The sequence below is a fragment of the Acipenser ruthenus genome, chromosome 12, assembly GCF_902713425.1.
Source record: "Acipenser ruthenus chromosome 12, fAciRut3.2 maternal haplotype, whole genome shotgun sequence".
NCBI lineage: Eukaryota > Metazoa > Chordata > Actinopteri > Acipenseriformes > Acipenseridae > Acipenser > Acipenser ruthenus.
The window spans coordinates 13,556,839-13,577,050 of record NC_081200.1 but is presented as its reverse complement, the minus strand read 5'-3'; the positions used below and the strand labels follow the sequence as shown (position 1 = coordinate 13,577,050).

The window sequence follows — 20,212 nt, the reverse complement described above, 5'->3', positions numbered from 1 at the left end:
CATGTGAGTTTATGTTAAACTGAACATTTGATTATTAGGTCGGCTGGATCTATGGGGTATTGTATTTCCACAAACAAAGGGCTTCCAGTTTCCAACAGGAGCACTTGTCAAATACTAGTAGTGCCTACTCGATTTGTGTCATGTAATTTTGTTTTGTGAATCTGGTTATTGTTTCATAGACTTACTGTTTTAAGCATTCTGTAAAGTGCAACTCCCATATGTTTTGCTTTCAATTTATATCCATGTGCTGTGCATTTAGGAAGCTGAACTGAAACATGATTTTATAGTTCTAAAGTTTGTACCACAAATATAAAACTTTTCATGGGTAATATCCTCCTGTTTTATAGTTCTTAATAAAACTGTATTTAAGGCAATAAGGTGTGTTGATCTAATAAAATGTACATTCAGGTAGATATATTTTTAGTAAGGTGGAATTGCTATGTATTTAGATACAACCCACATTTCCCAACCACTTGGTATGAAGATAACCTTATGCAGTGCTTTCCAGAAACACCTTTTAACATCCAACAAATCAACCTGCAATGTTGTATTCCAATGGCTTCATGAAAGCAATGGCAGAGATATATGAAGTTGTTTTTGCAATCTGATATACATTACTCAGTATTATACATTGTGGATGTATGATAACCTGATTACATCCAGCACCGAATGAGAAATGAATACCTTCAGGGATACAATGTCATTTTCTGAATGTAAATCCTCTGCGAAACAAATAAAAAACAAACCAAAAAAAAACTTAGTGTTGCCCCATGTTGACGCCTGCTTTGAGGCAGCAGTGTGGAGTGGTGGTTAGGGCTCTGGACTCTTGACCGGAGGGTCGTGGGTTCAGTCCCAGGTGGGGGAGACTTCTGCTGTACCCTTGAGCAAGGTACTTTACCTAGATTGCTCCAGTAAAAACCCAACTGTATAAATGGGTAATTGTATGTAAAAAATAATGTGATATCTATATAATATGAAATAATGTATAATGTGATATCTTGTAACAATTGTAAGTCGCCCTGGATAAGGGTGTCTGCTAAGAAATAAATAATAATAATAATAATAATAACATCTACAGTCAGTTTGTATAGTAGTCCCATATATTTAAAATATATAAAAAGGGGCCAATTGCTATATATGAAAAATATAAGGATCATACTTTTCTACCATATATAAAAAAAATATTTCATTTAAAGCCAATTTCATTGACTAACAGTAACTTCAGTTTAAGTCATTTGTAGCCACTGTGAGAAGCTCATTTTAACAGAATACTGCTAATTGCAATTTTGATCAATGATGTACTGGAATTCATTAAATGGGAATCGTGATTGGGGGGTGGGGGGTTGGGGGTTCATATGTAACATTGGCTGCTGGGGGTATCTAATTCATCAGGTCTAAGCTGCCTACTAGTCAGGTGTCCCGACACATTTCCCAGACTGTGCTCAGTAGCTTGGTAGCTTGGTAGCCTAAAAACAGATGAAGTCCTTAGGTACAGTAGTTTAAACAAATGTTATGAGTTCAAAGGTTTTGGTATCTTAAATAAATTATTGTACTTGCTGTATGCTGTTTAGCTGCTACATTTCTTTTGCATGTACCGTATAAAACCATGTCTGTTGAGACTTTTTTTTCTCATTTTAAATATGAGCAATTATAACTAAAAAGCATCTGCTGCAGATTAAGTAAACCAGGATTTGGGAATGAATAGGCGACACTAATATGTGCCAATTAATTTCAGAACAATAAAAATCAAACCCCAGAGGCGTCACTAGTGTAATTCAGGCAGGCTCGCATTAATCTACTTTCAGCAAAAGAGGGATAGTTACATTCTAATTAAGCAACTGATGCACTATGAATTAAAAACAACAACAAAACATTTTAATGTCTAATTCACAGGGCGGAGCTATGCCACCTGATAGTGTTTATTGACAGAGTTAAAGAACGAGGAAGAAGGAATTTGAGTAAGACCGGTTGAAAAACCATTTTTTAATCCGTCGATCAGGTAATTAATTAAGTTACTGTCGGGATGATTCTTTAATTTACTTGATAACGCCAGGATGTTTATAGGAGTAAAGACGGTGAGCATCGGGGAAAGTCACTTGTGTTTTAAAGGGCAGATTGTATTAGAGTGAGCGTCACCGCAATTGCTGCACATGTGGATAAAATTGCATTGCCTATTCGAACAGAAGCCAGTATTGAAATTGTTGCAGATTTGTCTTCCTCCTGAAAATCTGATACTGCGCCCGTATTTGTCTTTCCTTGTAGATTGATCGAGGGGAGCTGAAGAATGTATAGGATTAGGTACTGAAGATCTGTATGAATTAGCAGCGAAAACCGGGTACTTTAGAAGTTGATGCAATTGCAGCTTTAGGGCAGAGGGCTGTTGAATGAGCTGTTGAAGCGCAGACCCCACATGCGTTAGCCCTTAGACCACCAAAAATTCTATTAAATAGAACTGGATCAGGTTTTGCCCAATTGATGATGTGATTATCTGCTGCCAATATCGCTGCTGCTTTTGCAGAGAATGCTTTATGATACTCATAAAACATAGTCCCTCCGTATCTGACAGACAGCTCCACGATGTAATATTCGTAAGATTCCAATTCAGCTCTGCGGTTAGGATATACCGAGCATAACACATCTCTGATTATGGAAAAAGCAAGGACAAACTCCCCTAATGTAAGATTTTTAAGCAGTCTGGGATCTCTGGATTTTAGAGTTACCGCCAATTCTCCACAATCGACTACTCTATGGTCCAAGAATTCCGAAGTCGTCATTAATAGTGAAACAAGATTAATGTCCTTACCTTCGAGAATGATACGTCTGATTTGTGGAGATATAGTGTGACGTCTAGCTGCCGTTGGAGAGGAAGATCCGTATGTAGATGCGGTAGCAAGGTTGTAAATTGGAGAATCTGCTTCGCTGGCTGAAATTAGGGCTGGACCGGAAGAAGCTGTAGGCGGCGCTGCAGTATTTGATGCTGAAATTAATGACTGCGCTGTAGATTGTTTTCCCTGTTCCATAATAGACACCCTTTTTTCTAGATCCGACAGTTGAGAACTGACAGAAGATAGAGTATCGGAAAAAGGCTGCATAAATGATTTTATCTCGTTGAATATTTGCGAATGTTGGATTTCAATGGCTGGCTGCTGGTTAGCGGTGCTAGTTGTGGGGGTGGTTAGATCCGGAATAGACTGCCTGCTGTCTGTTTTAAGACGCTGAATGGCTGGGCGCGGCTGATTATGTTTTTTCGGAGGAAAGACTGGTTCTGCTGAGACTGAATTGCAATAGAGAATGAAAAGAGACTCTCTATCACTCCCTGCCAGAATCGCATTACCGTTTTTAAGGAGGGTTTTTATCAATATATTCATGGGCCAGTCCTTCCAAAACAATCGATCCGGAGGGGCGTCCTGAGGCCGAAGACGCTTGGATCGCCGCAGATTCGATGTTTGGGTGGCAGGAACAATAGGCAACATTTGAACTGGAACCTGGTCGAGAGCCTGATCAGGAGCCTGATCAGATGTAACTGAAATACCAGAAGGGGAGAAAAAACAGAGACTGGATGGACCCTGGATTGAAGCTGAAGGAGAATGATCTGTTAATGACAGAAAATCCTGGGAATCCTCTGAATCCGATGACAACTGCTATAAGTACTCCATTATTGAGGTACGCAAAAGTAGATGGGTCTTGAAATCGCTTAGGTTTAAGCCAAAAACGAAAAAACACAAGACAGCGAGGTAGAGGTGACTAATGTTTTAAATAAGGTAGATTTAATTGATGACAGCAGATGATGACAGGTTGTTGGTGCCTAGCTCCGCCCCCTGAACCTCACCTATAGGTTAACATGTAAAGTAACTACGTACTGTAGTGAATGTATGGAATGTGTATTTCCAAAAAAAAAGGGATTGGAAACAGCTTTCACATATTTATCAAGGCATTAAGAGCTCTCATTAAAAATGTGATTTGTTGTTATCAGTATAATGAACAAAATTTTGAAAAAGAATAGTGGTTTTCGGAGCAAACCTAGCTTTTGTCTCAAGCAGGATCATTCCTATTTGGATCACAGAAATCTGGTTTAGAAACAGCTGAGGATTACTTGAACGTATGTAGTAAAGGATAATGTTTTGGTAATATCAATACATATTTTTTTTTTATTTATTTATTTTTTATATCGACACCCTGATAAAACAAACATAATTATAGTTAAAGGCCTGTTGACATACCTGAAATGCAAACAGATGTTTACAATAGTGCTAATGGATGGGACAATTATTTAATAAACTCTGTTCTGTATTATTGCTTTAAAATAACATAAGCATTAAGAAGTAATACAGTATTCAGCTGCTATGGGAGCAATATTTTACGGGATCAATATTTTATCAGCTACATTTTATCCATTTTTACACACATGTATTGTCACATTGCTTTGGATTTTAATCACAAATACCTCTTTTATAAACAAGATTGTCTTATTTCCTAACCGTGTATTGGTTCAGGAATTATATTTGAATAAATTCCAAATTCCAAAATATCTTTAGGTAATGAGTCATGAGTGCTGTAGCAAGATTAATCACAATCGTATAAGCAGTTATACTGCAGATCAATTTGGAAGTGTGATGTTGTAATGTTTCTTTCAAGAAATGAGTGTGCAAGTTTGATTATTGATAATACTGTGGCAGGATGGCTCGCGGACCAGGAAGTAACTGAACAAAAACAATGGATGGGCGGGTGAAACTGAACGCAACGTTCAGCTGATTTTATTAATAAACAAAACAAAAGATTTAGACGAAACAACAGAACAGAAACCAAAGGGCACGAGGGCAAAACGAATAAACAGACAAACAAGTAAGTGTCGTGCTGGCTAATCCAGCACGTTTTAGCAATTGTTATTTTCTGTCTCCTCTCTATCTCCCCGTACCTCCTCTCTGTACACCCCACCCTGCAGCACGGGGTTAACTAGCTGTTAATTATCGTATTACCCCTCGGCCACAGTCTGCACGCGTTTGGTAAGGATGCGTGACTGTCAGCTAGTTAAATAATCAGTAGCTGATCAGCCACGCATCCTCACTGGGTTTTAAATTATAAATAATAACAAACGACGCAGTGCTTTTAACTGCGCCGCAAACAAAAATACAAATAATAATAAATAAGGGCGGGACCCTCTGCCACAAATACTAACAATTAATAATACAAACAAGTGTTTCTTACTAGTTTTTATATTTGACTGCTGAAGACATTAGAAAAAGTCAAAAAGTTCCTCAATAAATGTGTTTCTTTTCGTATTTCTAAATTTCTAAATTGGACCAGACCTATCCAAAGATGCCAAGGAGTGCTTAAAATACATAAATACATCAATAATAAATGACAAATACTAATACTGAGTTGTGTAGTCTGGTGACATTTTCAAACCCTCTACAGTATGTCAATCCAGTAGTGGATTTTTAAGACAAGTGAGGAAAAAATGAAATACAAATGATCTTGTCTGTTGTCTTTTGCGTTACTCTAAAATAATGCTTGCTCTCATTTTTTGGTTTTGTTTTGTGAGCTCGGCAATCATCCATACCCTCAAACACACAACCCTTAAGATTCTAAAGTACATCTATATAAACTATTTAAAACATTTTGCTTCATGCTGTCATTGCTCTTATTCCTCTTGTATATGATATTTTAAATGTGCTGTCAAATGTCTATATTGAAAAAAGAAAGACTACCAACCTTTTCAACAGTGGAGAGGTTTTAACATCCAACGAGCACATACTCCCTGAACATGGACTCTACTGCAACATGCCACTACGCTTGCCTAAGACATTTAACCAGGTCAATATAAACAAAACAGTGAACTGTTTAAAACTTGCATCTCAATTTAAGTGTCCACTGGAGTCTCTGAGCACTCAGGGTTTAATGCTGAGATTCTCTAATCAATCATGTGGAGGCTGACGTGTGAAGCGTTCAATAAGTAAGTTCTTGTACTACATCGCTGAAAGTCACGTCCCACAGTGGGAATGCTAAAAGAGATGTTTAATAGCTGCCACATCTGCAATTTGTTATGGTTCCTTAACGTTATTTTTACCACTGTAATTTGGGACTCCAGTTAGCAAGGTGCTATTTGGAGCATTATAAGCATCAAAATTAAATCTTTAATTCTTAAATTAATTTGTCAATTTATAAATTAAATTCTTAAATTAATTTGTCAATTCATAAAGTAATTTAAAAATCAATTAATTGTATAAGTCATTTGCCAAATTGTTTGCCAAATGATGTTTCGACTGTGCTGTAATTGTGAAACAAGACTCGTTGTGGAGGTGATTGGCCAACAGGAGGAGGGGAGGTTCATTCCGACTATTCTTTTTTTTCTATTTCGGTTTTTCATGACAAACATTGAAAAACAAAATTATTGTCTAAATAATTAAAATAAGGGGATAGGCAAAATATTACAGCAACATGCATGTTTTTCCTTTTTGTGATATATGTGTGTGTTAATGTGCTTATTTCCGTGACTTACGTGTATAGAGACAACTCTTGTGCTTCATAAAACGTAGGCCCTACCTTGTATTATTATATTGGAGTGCAGCAGCAGCCGTGAATAAACTATACCTGTGTATTTACATTGTTGTCATACTTAGCTGTATTATAGTACGTAGTAGTACTTTGTAACAACTGTAAACCTCGCTGGATAAGAGCGTCTGCTAAATTAATACATAATAAAAATATTGGCTGAGCACAGAGACAGCACACATCCACAATAAGCACATTTGTTGAAAAAGTGCGAAAATCATTGGATTGTATAGGACCGAGGACAAACCCAATGCAAATCAAGAACGTCCTATTAAAGAAGGACTTTGTAAAATAAAAATGTAAAAGGTCTTATTTCAATTATTTGGAAAATGGAAAACAGCTTGGTTTTTGTTTTACAATGTTTGTCATGAAAAACCGCAATAGAAAATGTTTCCTGGGGTGCTGTGTTCAGTAGGCAGAGGGCTCTGCTGTAGCGCTTCGAGAGCAGAGAGCACTTTGAAGAAGGCAAGGACTACATAAGAAGGAATCTATGAAAAAGACCTAGGAGTTTATGTTAACTCAGAAATGTCTTCATCTAGACAATGTGGGGAAGCTATAAAAAAGGCCAACAAGATGCTCGGATATATTGTGAGAAGTGTTGAATTTAAATCAAGGGAAGTAATGTTAAAACTTTACAATGCATTAGTAAGACCTCACCTAGAATATTGTGTTCAGTTCTGGTCACCTCATTACAAAAAGGATATTGCTGCTCCAGAAAGAGTGCATAAAGGAGCAACCAGAATTATCATGGGTTTAAAAGACATGTCGTATGCAGACAGGCTAAAAGAATTTAATCTGTTCAGTCTTGAACAAAGAAGACTATGCGATGATCTGATTCAAGCATTCAAAATCCTAAAATGTATAGACAATGTCGACCCAGGGGGACTTTTTTGACCTAAAAAAAGAAACAAGGACCAGGGGCCACAAATGGAGATTAGATAAAGGGGCATTCAGAACAGAAAATAGGAGGCACTTTTTTACACAGAGAATTGTGAGGACTGGAACCAACTCCCCAGTAATGTTGATGAAGATGACACCCTGGGATCCTTCAAGAAGCTGCTTGATGAGATTCTGGGAACAATAATCTACTAACAACCAAACAAGCAAGATGGGCTGAATGGCCTCCTTTCGTTTGTAAACTTTCTTATGTTCTTACATTACCCAGAACACTGTAACTACAACATTATTATTATTTATTTCTTAGCAGATGCCCTTATCCAGGGCGACTTACAATTGTTACATTATTTCACATTATTTTTAGATACAATTACATTATTTTTTACATACAATTACCCATTTATACAGTTGGGTTTTTATTGGAGCAATCTAGGTACCTTGCTCAAGGGTATAGCAGCAGTGTCCCCCACCTGGGATTGAACCCACAACCCTCCGGTCAAGAATCCAGAGCCCTAACAACTACTCCACACTGCTGCCCGCACATAGGTTTTAAAAGATATATTAATATATAATGTAGGTTTCACCTAACACATACTGTATGTGCCCACCTAATACTTGGCGAGGCAGCTTTTCAGACTATTCGCTAACGTGTGGTGGCGGTCTGCCTAGCCTACTGAACGCACCCCTGGTTTCCTGAGTTCCGATTTAGAATGCAAAAATGATTGGATGGAATGAACCTCCTCTCCTCCCCTATTGGCCAATCATCCCCACAATGAGTCTTGTTTCACAATTACAGCACAATCGATTGAACCCGCCCTTGTATGATTGATTGGTCACTTAATGGGGACAAAACCCGCCCCCTCAAGTGATTGATAACCTTTAAAGTAGTCTTCGTTTGCCAAAAGAAATTGAAAGATCATTTACCAAATGAAATTATTATTATTATTATTTTTTTATTTAGCAGACGCCTTTATCCAAGGCAACTTACAGAGACTAGGGTGTGACTATGCATCAGCTGCAGAGTCACTTACAACTACATCTCACCCGAAAGACGGAGCACAAGGAGGTTAAGTGACTTGCTCAGGATCACACAATGAGTCAGTGGCTGAGGTGGGATTTGAAATGGGGACCTGGTTACAAGCCCTTTTCTTTAACCACTGGGCCACACAGCCTCCTGTTGGCAAACAGTAATCAATTAATTAATTGCATAAGTCAGTTGACAAACAGTAAATTACATGCAATTAATTAATTGATTTAAAAATCAATTTATGAATTGACAAATTAATTTAAGAATTGACAAATTAATTTAATTTTGACCCTTATAACGTTCCATAGTGCTAAGTTCATTCGAGACGAGACTAGTTCCCATCTGTTTCTACTGCATAGTACTGAATATAGTCTTGGACACCTCAAGATCAACACATTGACTTTACTGTAACATAATACTTATGCATTTGCCAGAAATAATTTGCTCTTGTAATAACAATAGCAATAATTAACAGCAGTTGCCTAATATAAATTTAATGACATATATCAACAGCTTTTACAGAATAATGTAAAATAAGAAACAGCAATGCATACAGTTGTTTAATGTCATTTGGTAAGCAAATGAGGTGTTATTATTGTACTAAAGTGTATTAAAATGACTGATTTACAGTATGTGGCATTACTTCTTGTATAGACGGATGGACATCTCCATCTATTCCAACAGTCTGCTACTTTTTTTTGGGCATGTATTTGTTTTTTTGTAGTGCCTTGCACCAGTTGCTTGATATTAAAAGAAAATGAAAAACAAAAAGGATTGTGCATATCAATGCATAACCTCATCTATCAGCATGGGAAACTGCTTTTCTTGTAAATAGCCTAGAAGGACTTGTAATGACTAGGTTCAGTGCAGAGTATGTGCAGTGTCAAAATTACCAGTATTGAACGATGCAGAACATCTTGGCAGAATTTCTTTCCCGTAAATTAGTAATAAGAACTGATGTACAACCTTGTGGCATGTGCCCAAGATACAAGGTGACCTTTATGTGGCTCACATAATGTTGCTTTTGTATTGCATTATTCAAAATGCTATGTCTCGTTGTGTTAAGCGAACATCTGCACATTGGAATTTTGGAAAAACAGTGAATCTTACTTTGAAATTAACAGGTCATTTCCGTCGTTATAATGAAAGATGTACATCTGAATATATGGAACTAACCAAGACACCTCTGGCAAGTTGTAATTTTGCAAATTGTGATTGTAATGAATAAATACATATTTAAAATATGAAACCAAGGTTTCAGATGCGATGGTGGGGGGTGGGATATAATAACTTGATCTATTGATGAAAGCACATTCATATTATACTAGACTCATAACCTCCCACATCTCTTGATCTATTATTATTATTATTATTATTATTATTATTATTATTATTATTATTTATTTCTTAGCAGACGCCGTTATCCAGGGCGATTTACAATCGCAAGCAAATACAAATACATTCAAGTGTTACAATACCCCTCCAATACCCCTCCTACTATGCACTGGACTTGCCTGGCATCATAAGTTGATGCACTACCCTTGTACTACTAATATGTCATTGTAGATATAACTCATTGTAATCCTAACTTGTTGCATCCTAGTTTATTGTATTTTAGTAGTATTATTATTTGCACTTACTGTAAACTACACTATTTAAATATGAATCTTGCATTGTAACCCTGTACTGCCCTGTAACACCTGTAAGTCGCCTTGGATAAAGGCATCTGCTAAATACATAAATAATAAAATAATCCAAAAATTCAGCATGCACAATATACTGGGAGTATCAGAAAATTACATCTACCGACCCTATATTTTTTTTAAAAAATTTTGCTGATACTTCTAAATAGTTTTAGATTAGGAAGAAACAGCCTGCTTGGAATTTGCTAAGTTGGTCGGTGAAGTAAAAAGGTCTACAACTGATACATGTTTTAAATAAACACAGTCTTTGTACTAGTTAGTAAATGGTATTGTTATGACACAAAACCCCTTTTTGTCTCCAACTTCAGGGTATCAATCTATAAAGGGACATGTAAACACCCTGGCAAAACTCATCATATTCTTTTGTCGTAAATACAAATTTCACCAAGAACTAGAAAGACTATTACCCAGAAGCTAAAACCATTTTTGACCTTCTGCTCTGTTCAGTCACAGTAATTACTATCACTCAAAGTGAAAATGTACTCTCTGTGACAACAAATTATATAGGGGTGTAGCGGAGTGTCCCGTCCCTATTTATTATTATTTGTATTTTTGTTTGCGGCGCGGATAAAAGCGCCGCATCTTTTGTTATTTGTTATTGTGGCAATGTGCCCCGCCCCTGTGTGCATTTCTGTGTTGTATGTTACGTGTGCTGTGTTAATGTTGGTGTATAGGCATTGGTACACGGGATATAAACGGGTCTGTGTTACACGTGTGATTTAAAATGTATAATTGTATTTAGGCACGGGATTGCACATCACTTCACGTGCATTTAAAGTATATAATATGTGAGCACGAGGTTGCACATAATTAATTCACGTGCTGGGATTCAAGTGAATAATTAATTAGTAATTGAATCCCAGCACAACAGTATATATAGATGCACGTTTTACTCACTCGGGGTTGTGTGTTCGGTGAGTGGAGAGCGGGTGTGGAGAGGAGTAAAGTAAAGTACATTAAATTGATAGTTGTTTGTACTCACCTTGTTTGTTCGTCCGTTTGTTAGTGTCTGTTCGTTTTGTTTGTCTATTTATTTTGGCGTAAAGTGCCGTGTCCTGTTTTCTGTTAAAACCTTTTTATTTATAATAAACCGGCGCAAGCAAGCGTCTTCATCATTTCACCTCACCTGTCCTGTCTCTGTGTATTCACCACTCAGCCAGCTGTGTGACAGTTATTTATAATTTAAAACCCTGTGAGGATGCGTGGCTGATCAGCTACTGATTATTTAACTAGCTGACAGTCACGCATCCTTACCAAACGCGTGCAGACTGTGGCTGAGGGGTAATAAGATAATTAACAGCTAGTTAACCCCTCGGCCAGAGTATAAGAACCTGCAGCTGTCCGTGCTGCGGGGGTGGAGTGTACAGAGGAGAGTACGGGAGAACACGGGAGAGCGAGCGAAAAACAATTGCTATATTTAAAAATATACTTGTTTCTGTTTATTTGTTTGGCCATCGCGCCTTTTTGTTTTGTGTTTTGTTGTTTGTTTGAATCTTTTGTTTTGTTTATTTAATAAATCCAGCTGAACACTGTTGCGTTCAGTTTCACCCGCCCATACACTGTTTTGGTTCTGTTACTTCCTGGTCCGTGACGTCACCACACCTCACCACTGCAAGCCATCCTGCCACAAGGCGGTCCCCCGTTGTTGTCTCCCCTGACAAGCATTACACATTGTTTAAGTAATTTCTCACATAATTGCAGTGAAATAACTATACTGTTCAGCGAGTTTCACTTGCAATCCTTACAATTTTTAATGACGTTGAACCAACCAGGAACGACCCAGGTCACTGAGGTTTACTTTCTTGGCGCTTTGTGCAAGTGAGTGCTACATTCTCAATGATAACTGCAATGAACTTTATAGATTTGCAACCTTCTTGGCCCTGAGCAAGGTCAATTCACTGCATAAAAGACTGAGTAGCTTTGCATTAGGTTTGTCCTTCGCTTATACTATACATGTGCAAACTGGGATAGAAATAATTGCACAGCAGCATGATTCATTTGAGGTTTTAATACAAACTCAGTTAGCCTTGGGGTATAGGTAACAAGCCTGTGTGTGTCCTTGGTGAAACCTGGAATGGTTCAAACTGTTATGCAATGGGGTTCTTATTTCCAATGCTGCACTGCATCATTGTATAGTGTGATACAAAAGTTACTGGACATGGATATCACACAGACAATCCATCCTGAAAAGGGGTGGAGCCACAATACTGCAAGTCATTGTCCCCGTGGTTGGCGAGGTGGCAATCGCGGATTGGATAAAGTGCAATTGCACTCGCCACCAAGGGGGCATGACTAACACTATAAAAAGGGGTGTGGAGAGGTAAACTGTTCCTTGGTTTTGTCTACTGAAAGTCCGGCGAATGGATGTAAAAGTGTTTATGCGAGTGTTTCATGTATTGTTAGTGTTGAGTGTTAACGTTTTGTTTTGTAATTTAGACCTTTTGTAACTTACAGCGTTTTCACTCACTGGACTTTGACTGTGTTGTTTTTGTTTGTATTGTGTTGTACTGTTTGCAACTCTGTTTTGATACAATTTATTTTGGGATTGAAACCCTTGTTTTAGGCTGCATGTTACACATAGTTGTGTATCACCAGCCACCTATTATTTTTGAGAAGGATTACTAAAGGAAAGCAAAACATAAATATCCTTTGTCCTTGGTCACATCATTTCCTGCACTGCATCACTTCCACACCTGCACACTACTAACCAACTTGGCCACAAGCACCTAGCAGGTGTCCACAGTAGCTGAAGTACTGTATGGTGCCACCTTGTGTCATAGTGGGTTGCTGTCATAGCATGCTGCAAGTACTCCAATACAAGTAGCAAGTACTCCAATGTAATTTACAGACTGCATGCATTTGCCTACAGGTATGACTCATGATGACAACTATCCCACTGAAATAACTGGGGTTTGGTGACCAGGCATTACAGCTTTCTAGTAGACAACCACAATTTTTTGTATTAGAGAGAGCTTGTCAAGTACAGGCATCAAAGACAGCTACACTTGTTTAAGATTCATACTTTAACTTTCATTTCAATGTAATACAATAAATGTGCACAACATGTTACATTGCTCAACAGGGTAATACACAGGGAGAACCAACACTAATGGTACTAACAATAGCAGTGGCGCACATTTGGGTGAATAATTTAATAGGTGCTTACCTGTAGTCACTGTCTGGCTGCAGACCCTTAATCACAAAGCTTGTTACATTCTCCACTGTGATCTGACTGTGCCCCATTTCGATGATGTATGTAATAATTTCCGATCCATTATTGCAAGGCTCTTCCCATTTTAATGCAAGGCACGTGGAGGGGGAAATGAGGAGCGTGTCTATGTGATCGTCATCTAGCACAAACAGCACAGGCACCACTCCTGGCTCCGTGGCTGGGGTGCTGCAGGTCACCACATCGCTGTAGGGTCCTGCACCTGCCTGGTTTGCTGCCTGCCATAATAACAAAAACAAAATCAGGACGTTAAATCATCCAAAATAATTCCAAAATAGAGGCTAGGTTCTATTTTCTAGATTAAACAAAACCTCAACCCGGGACCAGAAACTGTGTGAATAACCTTTGAGATGAACCTTTGTGTAAATCAATTCATTTGCTACCTGGAGCCTGCAGCAGTAATGTGTTGCTGCAGCGAGATCTGTGATTTCATACTGTGTTTCTGTACCACAGTAAATAAGCTCCAAGGACTCCTCTTCTCTGCTCCATTCCAGTCTGTACTCTGAAATATCTGCTCCAGTGTTCTCTGGGCTCTGAAAGAAAAACACACTGGGCTATGAATATGAGAGAGGGGGAGACTTTTATCTCCAAGTACATTTGATGTGTTTTCTTGTTACACATTTTTATATGACAAGTTGTCTCTTCTCTTAAAAATAAAAATAATAATTTACAGTAGGTGCCTTCTGAGTTTAACTTCAGTAAAATAAGTCATTCTGCTCTGTGAGGCTGCTGTTGTTATTTCAAGAGTCAATGGACTCTATGACGATTGATTCTGTACTGCTTTATCACAGTATAACAGGATTTAGAATCCCAATGAATGGCACACAGACTCCGCTTGCCATGCAATAAGTATTAAACATAAATGATAAACAGTACATTACAAGTTATTAGTCTTGTATGCAAGTGCCTTTCATCTCAGTAGAGCTGAAGTTTAACGTATATCATTTGCAGTAACTTGTCAAAGCACAAACTATTTCCTGTACAATCGCAACCCATCAAACAAAACAATTTTCTGTTTTTAAAATAAGTGAAACTCTGCTTGCTTCCATAATACTTCGACTTCTCTTACTGATGTACTATAATGTGTTTTAAATGAACAGTGCAAGATACTGATGGATGATATGAATCTACAAAAAAAATATTGTAGCAGATTCATAACAAAAAAGACAAAATGTCAGCCGTGTTAAAGTGCACAGTAAATGACACTTTGAGCGGCAACTCTCTACGTGACTGTCCAATTAAAGCATGTAAGACTACTGTGGATTCAATTAACTCAGAAGTCAAATTAAAATACAAGGCATCAATTCATTCTGAACAGTCGTGACTCTTCTTTAATTAGCAGGAGGGTACAAAGGTTGCGTTTCAATTGCTTTTCAACTGAAGCTCATCTACTTGTTCCTGTTCTTTTGCAGTGAAGAAGTTCACAATCTTCGGATGAACAGTTTAACTATTCTCGATGTTATATGCAAACTGTTCTAATTTACTGGCTTAGTTTAGAATAATTAAGTTACAGTTTTTAAAAAAAAACAAAAAAAAACTTTGTGGTTTACATCATGTTGATAATTTGGTGAGGTTGCATACATTTGGACTACTGCTGATGGCCTTAATACTGAATACAGTGGTGCATCCTTAAAATTGAAGATAACATTAAACCACTGTTAATAAGAGCAAATCGTGTCTTTAAAGCAAGGTTTTGCTGTACTTGAGTGCATTTGATCAATGAACAACTCTTTATTTTACTTCTCTTGCTCTCAGAATCTGTTCAAAATATAGCACTTTGGGGCCAGTATTCATTTTTTTCAATAATAAATCCATCATCAACAGAGACAAAAATTATGATTACTGTAGATTGCTCTTCGATACACTTTGAAATAGAATTGGTACCGCATTTTTCTTGCCTATAAAACTATATTGTAATAAAGCTGGAAGCCACAATGCATGACAAAAGCTCATATTCAGGCATGCTCTGCAAAGAAGAAAATCTATCTCTATTGACCGGTAGGCCTACAAAAAAGGGGGGCTGTTTACTGGCTAAGTCATCAACCATTAGCATATTTTATTTATTTATTTATTTATTTATTAAATCGACGTTACCATCAAACTTTACTATAAAGTTGATGGATAAAATACAGCTTTCTGACATTTCAAGTACAGTACTGTATTGTTAACAAGTCACCCCTATGTGCCTCCAACTCCAGCAATAATTATGATACAGACACACAACCAACAACAATTTATTTCTGTTTTATTTGTATATTCTGTATTAACAGGGACTTACCTCCCAGCTTACAAGAACACAGGTATTAGACGTTACGGTGAGAAACGGTGCCCTACACTGGCCTGGAGGTCCTGCTGCAGTAGTTACTTCTGTTGTTCCAGAATAGGGACTGTACTGTATTGAAAAAATAAAATAAAACATGAGGAACAAATACAAATAATAATAATTCAAAAGAAAAAGCTAGCTAACGAGTACAAGCCAAATAGGCATGGTTGTGCAATCAATTTATGTTTCTTGTAACCTAATTCATGATTTACTGCAGAGACTGAGAAGCTAAGCACTTCTTGGGGCTTAATTGAAGAAAAAAAAAAAAAAAAAAAATACAGAAAACAGTGAACCAGCTCTAAAAGATAGCGACTCAAAGTGTGTATTTTGTATCATTAATTTACACAGATGATAAAATAATTTTTACTGGACAACACTGGTAATGCAGCTTAGTTGAAAAAATGATCGAATACAGCTGTGTGCCAAATAGTAAGATAATAACTAAAACTGTTCAGTCTCCATACACCAGAGACAAAAGTCATGTGACCTCAATATAGCAGCCTCATATGGAGCTTTCTGAAATAATACAAATAAAATCTATATATCTATCTATATATGAATCTACTATACATGAAAAAAATGACACTGTGGACCTGTTGATGGCCAATTATGGTTTACTGTGAATATCAAATACTTATGTGCTTAAATGTGACCGACTCTTTCATATAACAATTGCCTCTGAATTTCTCAGAAACATCAGAATTAATTGGCCTTCATGTTTCTGAGGTGAAAGTAAGGGAGTCAACCTTGATACGGTCAGGGCTAGAAAGTCACCCCTCCTGGTTTTATGATCTGCTTTTATTCCCCCCGTCCTATAGAGATGTTCAGTCAAACTATCCGTTCAATAAAGACATTGAGAAAGACTTTGTCTAAAGTGAAAAAAAAATACTACTAATAGTTTTGCTATAGTGTTTCATGTAAAAGATAAATAAATTATATAGCTTGTGTAAAAGGCAGAGGCTGGTCTTGAAGTGGACTTGAACCAAGCAGGAGTCTGAAATTCAATCTGAGAAACCCCAACCCCCTCCTATTTTATCTCTTTTTTTCCAGCGATACAGTATATGATTGTAGATTTCCCAAGCTGAACACCCCTACCCCAGCCTCGTTGGTGGATCGGACTCTAAAGCTGTAGGTGGTTCCAGGGAGGAGGCTGCTGACTGTACATTCCAGGTCAGGACCATGGTAGACCTCAGAGGGGTCTGCGTCTGCTTCGCTCATTTCCAGGCTGTACTCTGTCACCTCACAGGCACTGTCTGAGGATGGACAGTCTGAAAACAAAGAGAAATGCAAGCAATCAGCAAGGAGATGTGTCCTTATATGGTTCTTTCAAAATAATCAATGAAACTTGCTATAAAAGTTCACCAAAGTCTTTGTCAATGTCTTTTGTGGTAGGACAGAAAAGAATGCTATGTGTGAGAGAGATGCCAGGTGGTACAGTAGGTGTTTTGTTTCCTGACATCTAAAAATATAATAGAGCTTGAATACATCATTTATATATTTCCTATTATTGAAAGTAGCAGCACAAATATTTTGTCTAATGTGGTGACTTACCCGGGGATTCAATTTTAAGGAAATTACAGCAGTTAATGTACCAAATAAACAGCAACTGTATTATGTCGTTTTATTTATTTTTTTTGTATTTTATGCATGGTTAGCAATATGTTATTATGGGTTTATTTGGTCTTTTACTATGGTATAATTGGTATGCAATGGTTTTGTTGTCACAATCAAACAACTAGCCAAATCTCTGGACCTAGCTTACTGTTTGTTTTATATTCTGGTACTGGCACTGTACTGTGTTGTTGTGCCTGTTGTATAATTACTGTACAGTCTTGTGGGACAATACAATTCTTTGTGAATAATACAGAAAACAGGAAAACCAAGAAACTTAAATTGAAACATGTGGTAGAAATAATGGTTTAAAGATAAAAAGATATTTCAGAAAGTGGATAAATAAACATTAAAAAATTATGAATACTACATAAAACAAGAATACATTAAAATAGTAATACTTGAAACATGGTAGAAATCGGTAAATGGTTAATGGAATGTTGTGTTCTTTCAGTTCTATGCAATTCATGAGGAATGACCTTTAATAATTTCACTCAACAGCACATCTCTTTTAATAGAAATCCCATATAGTGTGTATGCATCCCCTTGAGTAGTTTTAGACAGGTTTATTTCCTGCAGCTTCTTAGAAATATGACATGTGATTTTAAACTTGGATTCCAGGAAAGGTTTTTACAGTGACTTTATTAGTGTGTGCTGATGAACAATCAACCATGGCAAGAATAGACTGTCATTCTGAATGAAGACACTGGGAAAGACTTACAGTATCAAACACTTGAAGTTTCAGTGACACACATTTATTACTCAAAGTCTTCATTTTCAAAGACTTAATGTAGTCTTCAGTGGATCACATCACAAAATTAGTTGGGTAAAACATTCATTAATTATATGACAGGGCCTCTGGTCCGGATTAGCTGGTGAATCCCTGTGGGGGATGCTTGTTCAGCACTTACCAGCATATTAACCCCTCGCCTCTCACAAGCACTAAATCCATAAGCATATTTAAAATGGAGGGAACTCATGTCATGTCAGCCTTTGTGATGAATTAGCAGTACACTGGGGAAAGGGCTGTGCCTGTTGATATGATGGTGTTACAGAATCACTTCACTTTTTTGCATCCTGTGAAATGTATTCTGAATCCTGATTTTGTTTTACGCACACATTCTAGGGCATAAATCGGGTGGAAATAGATTCCTCAACTTTTACTTGTGAGCATTCAGCAGGAATCAGGTCATTTCTCTTCTGCTCATCATTGTGTATCCAGTTCATGCACCCTGACCTGCAACAGTGCTGGTGATCTTAATTGAAATGAATAATGTATTTCAGTAATAGAAAAACAAGAAGCGTTGCAGGAGAGATCAAGATCTGGATACACTTATATGCTTTTAAGGGAACATTTCTCATGTTGAAAGGTTGTAAATGTGAATAAATGTTATTTATAGCACGTGTTTTGAATAAAAATATCAACACAATCAGGATTGACTTTTAAAATGTATTGCACGGTATATAGCAACTCCTGTTGCTACGTCCTTAAATAGAACCTGAGAATTTCACTTCTAGGACAACAGAGGGGATTTCAATAAAGATAAACCATGAAAGGGAGCAGTAGTAATAATCTTTAATCATAATGTCTTCTAATCTTGCCTAAACCATTCGGGTTAAACCACGCATTCACAGAACTCATGCATAAACATGTTTCCATTTAAAGTGTTATTGACTTCAAACCCTGCTAATGATGGGTTTCCATTTAAATTCACAATTGCAGTGAAGCCAATTCAGTCAAGCTTCATCCAGCCCATATCCCTTTGGATTTCCCAGAAAAGAAAACAAATGCAGTATACAGCAGTACCTAGAGATCAGCAAAAAACAGATTTTTTTTTTCCTTTTTTGGTCTTCAGTGGTGTAAAATTCAACATGTCAGGCAATTACATCTAAATGAGCAGCTGTCAGTATTTTTAACACAGTCACATAATGGCTTCAGCCCTGCAGTTATCCATCACTTTAATATCCATCCAATTTCACTTACTACTGATATATTCTGTTTTGCAATATTTTTTAGGGGTTTGTCATTTAAGGGCTATTTAATACACTACATGTATAATTGGATACTGCATGATTTCAAGTGCTATCTCTTACATCATTTGATTATCTTAAAAATAGATATTTCACTTACATAGCTAGGTATTAAAGTAGTTGTATTGATTATCTCCCAATTCATTTGATTCACTGGCACAGGGAAAATAATGCTGCTTGCATTTTGCATTTTTTCATACATATATGCAAACACCACGGTAACACCCAGGTTGCTAAATTATAGGTAGAAGCAGGATATGCAGGAAATAGGTGCTATATCTCAGTTAGAGATATAGAGACTTTGCAAATTATTTCTAAATATAGTGAGAGTAACAGGATGGGGATGACGTCTGCTCAATGAAGCATGACCCTTGGAGCTCTCGCGCTGCAATGAGCCAAGTGTCTGAATCTCACTCGCTCAAAATCAGGTGTCATGCTTGACTGTCTGTACTGTGATTTCTATGATGTATGAGCCTAATCAGGTCTATCTATTCTCATCTTTATTGAGGCTTCGGGATCATAATTGACAAAACAAGTCTGGCATCCATCAATTTGTATTCCACACCTGTAGGGACAGATCAGACTGTGATTTGCTTTATTGGTTCTGGACCTTTAGCTGACTTTCTTCCAAGTTGCAGATTATTTTGTGTAAATATACTCAAATGTTTGCGGTACCTAGATGGGTGTTTTTCTGTATTAAAACAAACTTCAGAAGAGTAACATTATTATTAAGCCAAGTATAGAATGGTGTTAAAGGACATCGTTGAACTTGAATCAGAGCACCAACTTCCAATTCATTTTTTGAATCTGTTTAATTCTTATGTGTACTACTGGGTAGG

At 37.2% G+C, this 20,212-nt stretch overlaps 1 protein-coding gene across 5 annotated transcripts in view; it reads right to left on the bottom strand.

Moving 5' to 3' along the window:
* Positions 1-20,212, bottom strand: part of LOC117417358 (fibronectin type III domain-containing protein 3B-like) — a 247,917-nt gene that overhangs the window by 23,222 nt on the left and 204,483 nt on the right. For all 5 annotated transcript variants that reach the window (XM_034029463.3, XM_034029464.3, XM_059034586.1 and 2 more), the window contains 4 exons: positions 16,827-16,999; positions 15,687-15,800; positions 13,792-13,941; positions 13,346-13,626 (listed from right to left, as the gene is read on the bottom strand). In XM_034029463.3, coding sequence (XP_033885354.1) covers positions 13,346-13,626; positions 13,792-13,941; positions 15,687-15,800; positions 16,827-16,999 — 718 coding nt within the window. The remainder of the gene's footprint in view (positions 1-13,345; positions 13,627-13,791; positions 13,942-15,686; positions 15,801-16,826; positions 17,000-20,212) is intronic.